Consider the following 14,398-nt stretch of genomic DNA (forward strand, 5'->3'; position numbering starts at 1 on the left):
TCGCATGTACAGTTATAACAACCGAGCGTCCCTTAAATACCTCTAATCCTTGGGGTTACATGGTTTGAATACTGACTTCATTTACGACTGAAAGCGTATCAATTCACCGACAACCATTTTTTTAATGATTATAATCAATAAACAAATTTATTCAATTCTACCCCGTCATATTGTAATCTAGCTGCAGACTGAGAGTTTGGGAAGGGGGAACGTCATTCGGTCAAGGCCATCAGATCCCCTGTCCCCTCCTCCTCTCTCCTCCAGGCCCTCAAAACATGTGATTTAATGTGCTTGCTGTGACGTCATCCCGTTACGTTCCCTCATCTGTAAGACAAAAACACAAGGAAAAGTGGTAAGAGACCATAAATGAAATTAAGGTGTTCTGTGGTATCAAAAAATGTTGTCCAAAACTTATATTTCAAATAGAGACTATCCAATCAAATGATCTAGAATTTCAATTCGTTCGTTAGCTAACTCTTGAATGGGCGTTTGATAGTTAGTTCTGCCTTAAGAGGACATCGATAACCTAAAAGATGAGGAGAGCAGGACATACTATCATGATGAATAAAAGTACTGTACTTCAAATATTTTAGGGTCACCTCTACACTGTAACACCGGACAGCATAGAATGTGATTACAAACACTATGACCCCTCCTCAGTTTCATTTTGGAATCTGTTATGTAGCATTAAAATTAAAATATAAACATTACAAGTACCAAAGCAAAGCAAAACAAACCAAAAAACAAAAACAAAATGAAACAAAAACAGAATCACTGAGAATAATTCCATTGAAAGTCTGAAGCAACATGACACTTAAATCAGACTTGGGTTTGGCCGTAACAGACGCAAGTAACGAAGAGACGATATGATTAGTGCAATATTAGCTCAACCTTTCGGGCAGTTATCGACGTTAAAATCACATTAAAAGCTACCCCTTTCAATCAGAAGATGTATTAAATAGTTCATTCACCTCGTCCAGCCGCTGTTGCGTCTCCGTCTCTAGCTGGCGTATGTCAGTAATGGTCATGCCATGACACTGGTCGAGGTAGCTGTAGAGCAGACGATGAAATCTCAAGTACCGCCTTCGCATGGACTGCAATGAAAGAGAAAGAGTGTGTGAGAGAGAGAGAGAGGATAAAAACGGAGCGGACGAAGAGAGTGGACGGACAGTCGGCCATTGACAAATTTAGATTTTTTTTTTTTGTTTCTGTTTTCTTTGAATGGTTCGGTTTCGCTTTCAACAAGAAATTATTTTATGATCTATTTCGAAGTCAATGATGTGAATTAACTGTTGACGCAGTTGTATTGTCCGGCTACTACGGATTTAGAATATTGTATATGCTTGTGACATGACAGACACTCATACCCTGTATCAATTAAATGACGACAAAACTTCACGTGTTGGTTTTGAATGCGTTGTGTGCCAAATGAATCTTACACACTATACACGTAACAATAAAGGCTGTTAAAAATAAACGATTGGAAACTAATTCTTGTTAAATTTTCAGTTGCGCTTGCTCTGAAAAGGGTAATCCCGGTAGACTCGAATTAATTTTCACTTCCGTATTTCAACATTCTTTTTATAGTTAAAAATTTTCGGCATAAATAGAAAATCCGTACATGCTACACAAACTATACTATTTACCAAACACACACACACAAACAGATACTGTAAATAAATTATATATACCCTATGTATGTATCTGTGTGTCTATTCATGTCGGTTTCATAGATATTAAGTACATAAGTCATAAATGTGAATTATTATTATTATTATTATCATCATAATTATGATTATTAATTACACACAGAACACAAAAGTTGATATGACAACTGATACTCTGATTACATACGGCAGCTTGTTATCATCGTTGTAAAAAATGTATTTTTTTTTCTCATACAATACACGTATCTATGGGCACTGGTTACCTTTTTGATTTGTGCTTGGATTTTCTCTTGGAGGCCGAACCATTTGAACTCAGTCTTGACGAGTTTGTAGCAGCACAAAACGGGCGTACACGTGTCCTGCAAGGTGGCACAAAGAGAATTTTTGTCAGCCGTGACTGGCAGTAATTAGAATAATTATAAATTTCTACCATATATATAAGTTCCAAGACAATGATAATAACAATAGTAAACAAACGAACAGTTCAAAAACGTCTGCAATAATAATAATAATGGAAATGATAATGATAACAAAAATAATACTTCTACTACTACTACTAATAATAATAATACTAACAATCAGAATTATTGTTATTATTATTATCATCATTATTATTATAATAATCATCATTATTATCATAATTATTATTATTATCATTATTATTATTATTATTATTATTATTATTATTATTATTATTATTATCGTTATCATTATCATCATCATCATTATCGCACCGTTAATATGAGGCTTCAAGGTAATCAAAGTGGATTGCTACCAACACGAACACGCGCATCGAAGGTTATCTAGTTGGTGTTTCGCTTGTTCTTTACAAAGTTGTGCTTTGATAGAAAACACTGTGGATGGTCGATGAGGGTTTTGAATGCTTTGCCAAAAGAGCAAGCTGGATTACACTGTATCTTCAGGAGGTAATACTGATGATAACGGACTATTTACCTGCCAGTGTGGTCCAAAGGGTCCCCGTTTCACCTTTTGGAACGTCACCTTGGACGGGTCGGTGTTAAACTGAGATTCCTACGTGGTACAAATAATAAGATATATCCACATCTCAATCAAGAATACTCAGCTTCGACATCACATCTATCGGCAGTATCACCTCGGGTACTAACATTCTCCTCCTCCTCCTCCTCGCCATCATCATCACCATCACCAAATGACCATCGTTAATTCAACCAAGTGCTTCATACATTAATGAATCTGCTTAAGATCTCTTTAGGAACTGTTTAAAGATCACCGCCATTTCGAAATTTATCTTTGTGTAGTCAGCGCGGACTGGAGGTGGAGTTCGGTAAATAGGTATCATTCAACTTGTGCATGTACTGTTCCCATGGGAACGAAATCATTTAGTGGCTAGACTGATGAAGAAAGGAGTTGATAGTTAAAGAAATATTAAGACGACATACAAAACAGATTTCAGTCTACTCTCAGTGAAGGAATCATTACAATTATTCATGTTCGCACTTACGAAAGTTATAACATCGCAATCGATTCTACACAGAGTCGCAACTTTTGACACATTGAATTACATTACCAAAGAACTACTTTACAGAGTAAAAGTGTCGTATGATAAAAAAGGTAATCAATAAATTAGATCTGTTTCGTGACGTAGACTGCAAAGATATACAGTAAATATTATTCAAGTACAGATGCTATAGACGCTAAACAAACAAACTTCGAGACATTTCTTAAACTGCGTGAAAACTACCATGAAGTCACCGGAATCTGAAATTCGAACTCTATAATAATTATATAGGTTCCTCGTTTTTAGCCCCCTTGTAGGGAGTGTTTGTTTATTTACCGAGTTCGGTATCCTGTCATTGATGATATCGATGTTGACTACCTCTCTTCTGGATAGCTCTTCTGGTCCGAGATCGAATACCTTGATGAGGAAAGAAGAAGTAGGGCAGAGGACAAGAAAGAGAAGATAGAAATAGAAAGAAGCGAGAAAGAGAGAGTGAGAGATTGAGAGGAAGAGATGTAAGCGCCAAAACGATCTTAATTTCCATTGTGCGATGACTAAGTCAATGAACTGAAACAATGTCAAACCAGACGATGATAATTGTGATAACAGTAAAAAATAAAAATGTAGGCCTATAATCAGTTCATTTTGGTGATAATACTACTAGTACTAAAAGTACTCTTTAAATATACAGTTATTGAGGGTGGCTATAATAAAGGAATTAATTTCAACAAGGGTTTCGACGGTAAGAACACTATAGCATCAGCACTGATACACACATATACAATTTGACTCTACACACGATCGAAATCCAAGTTATCCTGCATGCAGTAAACCGTAAATACGTTTGATGCGAATACATGCCCAAAAGACCGCTTAACTTCAAGACTCGACTCCATGTTGCCTTCAATAAACTGAGTGAAATTATGTCATCCTCTCCTTGCTCGTTAAACTTTTAAATCCAGTCACTTTTTATTTCTATTTTTTTTTCTGTCTAATCTTTAATAAAACATTTCATTTCTTGTTCTACCGCTTCCCATTACTCTTTGCTAAAGTCATTTTGAACATAAGGTGGAGTTTTCGTTATTGATATGTCTGCGTTGTTATGATGCACTGATGTAATGGGTATAGCACTCTTCATTAATAATGATAGGAAAAAATCATTAAAACATGCTATTCACAAAGACATAGCGCACAGCATAACACATTCTTTGAGCTACAAATTTCCCACACGATCTCACCGGATACAACCGTCCAGTATCATCGATTGAGGAAATGTGTAGTGAAATAACCGTGCATATCTCTAGAGGGGATATCCCGTTTCTCTTTCTCATTTGGCAATTTACTCTCACGCTGTGTTTGTTGTCTACAATCTAGAACTTCAATGCAAGTTTGAAAAATATACTGCTTCTTTTGGCAGTTATTCATAATTATGGATATCCGAAAATGGCTAACAAATAGAGAGGAATTAAAGTTACGACGATAATAATAATAATTATCATCATCATCATCATCGTTAAATCATGTTTATTATGATGGTTATTATTATCGTCAGTATTATTGTTAATCATCATAATTATTATCATCATCATCACTAACATTTTCATTACCACTTTATCATCGACATTTTATTCGGCAACGCAAAATGGCGGGAACACGGAAGGAAAATGACGTCTGAGTTGCTTACATTGTCTATCTCCCCTCTGTCGTCTGCTATGCTGATGGTCTCCACCACTGTAGAGTAGTTGTCCTTCATGTAACCTGGGTTCTGCGAATGGAATGTTATGATTATAATAATTTGTGTGAAGTGTTCTTTTTTCAGAAGTGAAAACAAGAGTGCATGTCCGGACAAGCGTCAGTACATGGTGGACAGTGTGTGCTTGAAAACAAACAAACAAACAAACAAACAAACAAACAAACAAACAAACAAGCATACATACATACATACATACATATATAAACATACAAACAAACAAAACCAAACATACACAAAACACGAAGAAATCAATAAAAGAAAAGAAAAACTTCCCTACACAGAAATATCGAAGCCTGTATTGTACAGGATGCATTACATATCAAGGTCATACAAGATTGCTCACATCTTTTATCGTATCGACATTATAGCCTTCTTTAATTCTATACAATAAACCGTTGGTAAGAAAACTACTAAGGCACTGGAATTACTTTCAATCGTTTTTGAATTTGTCTCCCCCTCTCTCTCCTCCTCCCTCTCCTCTTCTTTCCTTCTGCCTCACCTCCTTATTTTCCTTCTGATTTAAATTCTTCACTGCAGAAGGTATCACATCTTGACGACGACATACGCGAACTTATTCTGCACAACTCCAACCCTCCATAATTATACACACATTATATGAAGAGCTTGCTTCCAAAGGCGCTAAATCCATTGAAAAATGATGGATTTAGCGCTTTTTGGAAGCCTGCTCCTCATATAGATTCTGGTGTCAACTAAATCAGTCTGCATCAATGCTTAAAACAAAAGGCAGAGACATGTCCATTACTTTTTAGAATATTCGTACGTTTTTAAAATGTCAACAGGACAGTAAACTGCTACAGCGTCGACGTATTAGCATCTGTTATTCGCGATGTTACTCTTGAGTAACCCATAGCTCACTTTCAGGGTATCAACTTCATTTGAAAGCAGCCATAAAAATGCGGTTTCATCGTGCCTGGTGACAGCAGATGACCCACACTGCCTTCATTCACCCAAGTCAGCGAGCCGGAAAATATCTAGCATTCTCAAGGGCTTTTTACACTTGTGTTTCTTAACCCCGGACTTTCTCTGACCCAGGACTATCGTCAGTCCCGTACCAATTTTTTCAGCTTTTTACACTCGCCAATTAGTCCCGTACTATCTCTTGTCCGGGGCTAAGGAGAAAACTGACCTTTTTACACTCGTATTTCTTAGCCCCGGACTTTCCAAACCACATGAATATTCATAATTACGCTGTGTACTGTACACGTACACGCACGCACCGGCAGCACTTGATTACCTCGTTTCTGATTGGTCAGTGAGGGTCGGACTTCGTCTCCGTCGCTTAGCCCAGGATTATTTTTTCGTTCTGTTTACACTCACTTGCTTGGCACCGCAATTGCGGTGCTAACCCCTGCTATTTTGCAGGGCCAGATAGTACCGTACTATCGGTGGGGCTAGCCCACTTTGGCAAAAACGAGTGTAAACAGAAGGGCTTTTTACACTTGTGTTTCTTAACCCCGGACTTTCTCTGACCCAGGACTATCGTTAGTCCCGTACCAATTTTTTCAGCTTTTTACACTCGCCAATTAGTCCCGTACTATCTCTTGTCCGGGGCTAAGGAGAAAACTGACCTTTTTACACTCGTATTTCTTAGCCCCGGACTTTCCAAACCACATGAATATTCATAATTACGCTGTGTACTGTACACGTACACGCACGCACCGGCAGCACTTCATTGCCTCGTTTCTGATTGGTCAGTGAGGGTCGGACTTCGTCTCCGTCGCTTAGCCCAGGATTATTTTTTCGTTCTGTTTACACTCACTTGCTTGGCACCGCAATTGCGGTGCTAACCCCTGCTATTTTGCAGGGCCAGATAGTACCGTACTATCGGTGGGGCTAGCCCACTTTGGCAAAAACGAGTGTAAACAGAAGGGCTTTTTACACTTGTGTTTCTTAACCCCGGACTTTCTCTGACCCAGGACTATCGTTAGTCCCGTACCAATTTTTTCAGCTTTTTACACTCGCCAATTAGTCCCGTACTATCTCTTGTCCGGGGCTAAGGAGAAAACTGACCTTTTTACACTCGTATTTCTTAGCCCCGGACTTTCCAAACCACATGAATATTCATAATTACGCTGTGTACTGTACACGTACACGCACGCACCGGCAGCACTTCATTGCCTCGTTTCTGATTGGTCAGTGAGGGTCGGACTTCGTCTCCGTCGCTTAGCCCAGGATTATTTTTTCGTTCTGTTTACACTCACTTGCTTGGCACCGCAATTGCGGTGCTAACCCCTGCTATTTTGCAGGGCCAGATAGTACCGTACTATCGGTGGGGCTAGCCCACTTTGGCAAAAACGAGTGTAAACAGAAAGTGGGCTAAGGATAGTCCCGTATCAACGGTGGGGCTAAGGCCCCCCCCCCCCCCCCCCCCCCCCCTAGCCCCACCGTTGGTCCGGGGCTAAGCAAAATTTTACAAGTGTAAAAAGCCCTTCAGCCACTTTCTCTTCCAGTTTCGCCATTTTGTTTCTTTCTGTCATTTCATCTTTTTTTTTTTATTTCTGCTTTTCCTGCGTGAGGACACCACACGGTACAAGTTAAGAGCTTTTCAGTATAGGTTCCTCAACCTCTATCAACCTCAACAAACAAATAAACAAACAAAAAATCCAAGCATGAATTCCATTCAACAGCGGAAGCATCCCGCTAGTACTAATACTGCTTGACACAGGTTGACAGACATGTCGAATTGCATTCACAGTTTATGTCAGAACTTGTACATTCTCCCTCTACTTTGTTTCTCCGATTTAAACTATACATTCAACGCATTACTGCATTTGTAAACTAATTGCACGTCCTTCAGTTTATGTCATATACGATCTTATGTAAAACGTGTACATACATGTGACACAAAAGAGCACCCACGGGTGCAATTTTGAATGTGAAATGCTTGAAGGGACTCCATCAAAGGACCAAATAAGTCTGTGAGAATACTGCACGAGGCTTATCACACGCTTCCACTTTGCTCTAGTGGTCAGGCTATCCCCCTATCAAAGGGCTGAGACTGTCACGTGGCGTCGTAGTTAGTCAAAGTTACGCAACACTTTTGCCTTCAACTTTTCGGTATGACACTATAGTACCCGCATGATCTGTATTTATCTCACGGGTTGTTGACATCGTTGTATTATGTAATAAAACCTCTCAAAGACCTTCATACGCATGAAGCTTAAAAGAGTACATCGTTTCTAGCGGGACGCTATTATAGTCCTAACATTCACGTCATGAACAAAAGTGCACTGATGTACGATCATGGGTTACATGAATTACAATTGAAAAGAACTAACGAGGAAGTGTTAAAGTTTGTCTCGATCATAAGGGTGAACCAATCGATCAGGAAACGAGGAAACGTCTGCCCACTGTGCTTTATACAGCTACTGTGGGATTGCATTCAGGTACACCAAGCATTCACGGTTGGAAAGAAGGGGGGGGGGGGGGGGCAGAACAGATAAGAGTGGGAAAAAACTCTCGTCTGAAACTAAATGCACGTAACAGAATGAACACCAGAAAGCGCAAAAAACGCAAGGTCACATAGGCCTATCACTTTCCTTCTTACACACACAAACGACAGACAAACACAAACGCACTTAAATGTCTTTAAAACGAAAAATAGAAGAGTCCTTATAGTATACAAATCAGCTACATCAGCCCTGTTTCCCATACAAGATTTGTTTGAGGTAAATTGAGTGTATAATAATCGCTCCACCACCACGTACTTCCCTCCAAACCACCCCCCCCCCCACAACCACCACGTTCTGCGACCCCTTTTCAGCATCGACTGAGACACCGTAATACTAGTATGCTCAAGTGACAAGCGATACGCGCTAAAAATCCAAACACCAAATGTTTCATTTTAGTTGAAATAAATGTATTCCGACCAAGCATATTGCTGACGCCACTGCTAAAGTACAGACTCAGAAAGACGGTTACTGCCATCCCTTGCTGTTGGGTGAGCCCACTGTAAACATGACGGCGCAACACCATTTATTTTGATAACTATTATTGATTTCCCTCCATATTTGTTTGATTCTTCATTCCTCCCACAGCCACAGTAAATGCTCGCATTGTCCTCTTATTTTGCTTTCTGCATGCTTCATGAGTCCTGAACACTAGGGTCTCGATGCACGACGGCCTGCCACTGATCTTAACAATAGCGGCAATACTAGTTACCATAGCAACAAGCAGAAATCTGGAAAAGGGACTGCTGCTGTGACGGTGGCTTATAGCATTGTGGTGACGTCTATAGGGATGTGCAGGTATGTATTTCTAAACCATAATATGGTAACAAGGTCTGACTCTTGCAGACTACGAAATGAGGTCAGTTTCCTATGCTTGCCGAATCATATAAAGGGAGTTAAGAGGTTAGGTTTTGACACAGCTTACATTGTATAGAGTTATACAGGTTTTTTTTATAGCATTCGACATCGGGTTACTCAATAGGAAATAAAACACTGCTTCGTTTGTACATGAGATGAGCCCTTTCAACTCGATGTTCCTACGTAGCAAGTTTGCTGTTATTTTTTTTCTCAATTTTTGCAAGTCTGTATTTAAAAACGGTTCATTCCGTTCCCTTTCATTCCTAATGTGTAAGCGTAGATTTACCGTCCTGTGCCATATAATTCTGTGTTTGTAGCACTTTGGAACACATTGTACCATGCAATAGAAAAGAAACTAATTTTGATACTGCCCTCCGATTTCAGTCGAACTTCAAGGAAGGTAAACTCTGGAGAGAAATGGACTTTCGCTTACGATCTCCCCGATGTCTCTTTGTAATTTTCATTTCCTACATGGGCTATTTCACGTGTCGGAAGAGTATCGATTACCTGTGTTTCTTGGACTTACGCTTGATGATGTTCATTTAAAAACAAACCAAACAATAGAAAAACAAAACAAAACAAAAGGAGGAAGGTGAGAGCACCACCAACTTTCGAATGCTGGTCACTTTTGATTCATGTCCTTCCATCTTATGAGATTAATCTACTTGATGTCGTGACTTAGCTGCACAAGTGTCAGTTTTCCTGAATAAAGGGAAGTAGACTTACCGAGTACTCTGTTCTACAGCGGGGAAAACAGTTCGTCGTTTTCTCGTGTATCGTGAATGCCCCGCTGGGGAGGAGCATGCGTATAAAGCCAGGGACTTTCCTGTGGTGGGAAGGGGGGGGGGGGGGGAGGGGGTAGAAAGGAAGAAAGGGTGATGATGAAGTTATTATGCAATCATAACAATAATAATGGCTGTTACTTAATCTACACGGCCTCCCTTTTAGTGAGCAGTGGATATACGACTCCACGACTGATACGATTGATACGGAGAATGCAGGTGCCATTAACTTACATCATGTGCAGAGGTTAAGTCGTGACGTGCAAATTTTTTCCACCATAAAGTGCACGTTTTGTCTCTTCTATGGCCACAAAACTGTTAGGAAATGTCAACATTTTGTTGGTGTTGTTGTTGTTGTTGTTGTTGATGGTCAGTGAGCCTCGACGGTGAAGTTCTTAAATTTGACTGAATATACGTCGGGTATCTTTGGGCGGTGCATTGATCATTTTGCATTCAAACGGCATGACCGTCAATAAACAATGTATGATATATACCCTCACAATGTAAGAGCAGTAAAGGCCCGTTACTCCACGAGTCATGCAGTACAATGACAAATATCTATAGATAAAAAAGAAAGATATAGTTATTGTTTGCAACGAATCGACTAGGCTATATATTTCTGCGGGTATTCAGCGATGGATGTTCGTAACAGGAAATGTGTATCTAAGAATATAAATACTTATTATATAAACGTCCGCGCTACGTACCTTATATAAGGAACAAGACCACTAAGATGGATGTGGGACAGTAGAGCGGGAACCGAAAGAAATCTTGAGACCCCCAATACCTCCCCCTCTCCCATCGCCCCGCCCAATTACCAATCTTTCTTATATGCAGACCCGCTACAATCGACTCTATATAAGCAGGATTACAATCAAGCTTCCATCACGTCCATTATTCTATGCGTACTTTTGTACCGGCCTACGCAACGACATTTTGATATGCATGAAATATGGATTTCAAGCATCGAAATGTGTTGAATAGCTCTGTTACGACACCCGTGGAGGTCATCAATTATCATACCATTAGTGCAACGGCCTGTTTTGTTGTAGTATCATGCAGAACCCGAAAATACAAACGGGAAATACTGTACCTGGGAAAATAATGAGTGTGTGAAGCGTGAAGGTAGATTTGTGGCCGAGTTCAAGAGTTTATGCTACCTCCTCTTTTTTCATCCAAAACCCAAACAAACAGCCCGAAATGCATTCCAGTTAATCACGCATATCATCATAACTACCCATGGGTTTCGAGCCTTATTATTATGACGAATAGTTTATACTTTGAGGAAACATTAACTCTCTGCCCTCAACATCCAAGCAGCCCATGCATGGAACTGTGGAAGAGGGTAAAAATAAACCCAGCGGGATATATTCGATCAATACGAGTCTGGAATTATATCAACATTCAAGATTTGAATGAAGGTTAATAACAGGTCATATTTCATTCTTGACGAAAGTCATCTCCACACGCTAACCACCTAGTCCCCCCCCCAAAAAAAAAAGAAAAAAAAAGAAAAAGAAAAGATGAATACATGAATCTTTGTATAAATCTTGTGATGACATAAAGCTGAACCTCACACCTTCAGCTGCGCGTGAAATCAAATAGGTCTACCATTAGATTTGTTCCGTCAAGGCCTTATTCTTACGTATATAGTACTCATGGATAGAGCACGTCTGAATGACTTTTAGTCGGCCATAATTTTGATGGAGAATGCCGGAGTTCCTTTCTGACACTTACTTTTCCATGTGGATGATTTTATGCGTGTACAGGCAAGGCTCCCCATCGTCGGTCTCGGTTTCTCGTCTCACCACCCACTCGATTCCTTCTCCCCCGCCAGTCTCCGCCTTCGACACGGCGCACACCGTATACAGGCTGGCGATATTCAGCTGCAAAACAAAGATGCAAGCATGCATGCACACTCATCACAAATCACGAAATGTTGGATGCAAAATACACAAATACATTCCATAAATCGCAAGAAGAGTCGTGTCAACAGTCATACTTTCTTACTTAGGGTGCACAGGCATCACCATCAAAGACGAATTTCAAGCTTTATGTCTCATTTACTTGTTGCGTATCGTCCATTGTTTGTAAATTTATAACAATTATATGACTGAAAAAATGTTTAATAAATCAATTGACAAAACATGGTTTCGTATATATACTTCGATATCTAGCGACCATTTGGAGTGTAGACATTGTGATTAACAACACTGTTCAAATCTGTTTACATCCTACAATTCCACTTTTGACCTAAAATGAATTGTATTTGTAACTACTTTTCATCATCCACCTTTTAATCTGAATCAGACTATCCCAATTCTATTCTCTCTGGTTTTATGCTACCCGCAGGGTGTAGTTCAGCCAACCCTAGACATAAGACTCGGGACTCAAAATATACGTCCACACATCACCACGTCCATGCTAATCGGAAGTTAGATCTCGCTCAGTCATGAACTTCCGGGGTCACTTAACTACGGTAGTTTTGTTGTGTTACTAGGCGGGAAGGAAACTGGCTGTGATAAACACGGTGACCAGTGATACCTGAAACTGAACGGCGTAGAAGTTATCAGAAGAAGGGTGTAGTGATGGCCAAGCCTAAATGGCCAGGATGAAAAAGTGATTTCGCTTTACACGTCATAGAATATAATCAAGAAAGGCATTTTTCCTACCGATATAATAAGAGACTACATTTGGACAATATTGTTCTCTATATACGCGAGAGTTACAACTCATAAGTCAATTATAATAAGCATTAATACATGTCATGTGGGATAACCAAGAAACAACCACGAAAACAGTAACAACGTCAAACCACACTACCTGCTGAAACAATATTTATTTATGATTATTGAGCACTTTTACCAAAGTACGGTGATAATTGGACACACATTCATTACTTACCTCGTCAAGTGTCAACGGCAGAACAATCCGGCTGTGCAGGAGGGGAGAGAGAGAGAGAGAGAGAGGGAGGGAGTGGGAGATGAAATAAGTGTTGATTAAAATATGGTATAGCAAAGAAGGTATAGTGGCATTATTACGCCGTCATAAGAATTATACGATTCAGTATAGTCACAAACCATGCATTACAGTACGTTATTGGTGAGGTATTAACAGTATACTTTTCGTGCTCGGGCCTGTAAGCGTCTTCTCTATAGACAATGGGGTTGATCATTCTGTATTGATGCGGAAGTGTAGACACGGTTAACTCACACTAAAAGAATAATGTAAAGGAAAAGTAATTTCTTGTTCATGAGAAAGTCCACTCTTTGTATATGAATACCTATTCGTCGCAGCGTAAAATAGTTAACTAATGACGAATAATAAAATACAGAGAATGTGGTATATAGGATGAAAGGAATTTACAGAGTAAATATCTGTAAAGAAAACTCTGCAAAAAAAAAAATACTGCAACATCGGTGCAAGCAAATTACATTACGAATATCCTTTGGAATCATTATGACGTCATATCCAGTCCTCCGATTCATTTTGCATAATGAAGCCTGCATGTTTCTCGTGACTTTACACAGTATAAACTGTGGTGTCAATATTATGTTCTTACCGCAAGCCTTTCATGAAATAAACGCGCAAAGTCCTTCGTGCAAATCGCAGAAGATCAAATTCTTTGAGCACGCATACTATTCGGGAGTACTATGAGATGAAGGCGAAGAGGGCAATTGGTCTCGACTTTGTATCATTACTTTCGTCTCTGATTTTTCAAATATATTTCCTTACGATGCAAACGCAATCGACAGGGCCCGTTTACACCGAGCACGGTACGGGCGGCGGGCCGGGTTTTGCTATGGTGCGCCAAAAGGAACTATGTCTGGTTCTGTTAGTACAATATTTGTTACAAAATTAATCTTCTACTGTTGATTCTGTTGCTCTTGATTTTGACATAAGAATATCATTTTGGGTGATTTTGTACCGAATTACTGATTCATTTTTAACAGAACCAGACATGGTTCCTTTTGGCGCACCATAGCAAAAACCCGGACCGTTTCCCGTACCGTGCTCGGTGTAAACGCGCCCTAAACCTGACGAACGGTGCTTCTACGCACGGAAATCCACAAACCAGAAACTGCAGACTTATGACAACTAAAAGAAGAAAAGAGAAAAGATAACCCCATAATGTGGTTAATGACTCACTGCTTCGTATAGTCGGAAAAGGAAGCCATTGTAACGTTTACACAGCAATAATAGATGGCTTGGGTAAACACTCACCTGAATCCGCCTTGAAATATACAGAGGCGAACATTGCACGTGAGGCAATCGACATAAATTACTCACACACACACACACACACACACACACAAGATTGGACATGCTGGACAAAATGTTTGCACGACTACAATCATGGCAAACATACATCTAGGAATATCTAACAA

At 39.7% G+C, this 14,398-nt stretch overlaps 1 protein-coding gene across 1 annotated transcript in view; it reads right to left on the reverse strand.

The window, feature by feature from the left end:
* LOC139721649 (phosphatidylinositol transfer protein alpha isoform-like) overlaps positions 1–14,398 on the reverse strand; it is a 26,506-nt gene continuing 12,108 nt past the window's right edge. The window contains exons 2-9 of the mRNA XM_071632979.1: positions 11,748–11,896; positions 9,955–10,054; positions 4,832–4,912; positions 3,391–3,564; positions 2,622–2,699; positions 1,931–2,026; positions 972–1,094; positions 1–324 (exon numbers count right to left, since the gene is read on the reverse strand). Coding sequence (XP_071489080.1) covers positions 283–324; positions 972–1,094; positions 1,931–2,026; positions 2,622–2,699; positions 3,391–3,564; positions 4,832–4,912; positions 9,955–10,054; positions 11,748–11,896 — 843 coding nt within the window. The 3' untranslated portion in view covers positions 1–282. The remainder of the gene's footprint in view (positions 325–971; positions 1,095–1,930; positions 2,027–2,621; positions 2,700–3,390; positions 3,565–4,831; positions 4,913–9,954; positions 10,055–11,747; positions 11,897–14,398) is intronic.

The sequence above is a fragment of the Diadema antillarum genome, unplaced genomic scaffold (genome assembly GCF_040938485.1).
Source record: "Diadema antillarum isolate AM-2024a unplaced genomic scaffold, OU_Dant_1.0 scf00000146, whole genome shotgun sequence".
Lineage (NCBI taxonomy): Eukaryota > Metazoa > Echinodermata > Echinoidea > Diadematoida > Diadematidae > Diadema > Diadema antillarum.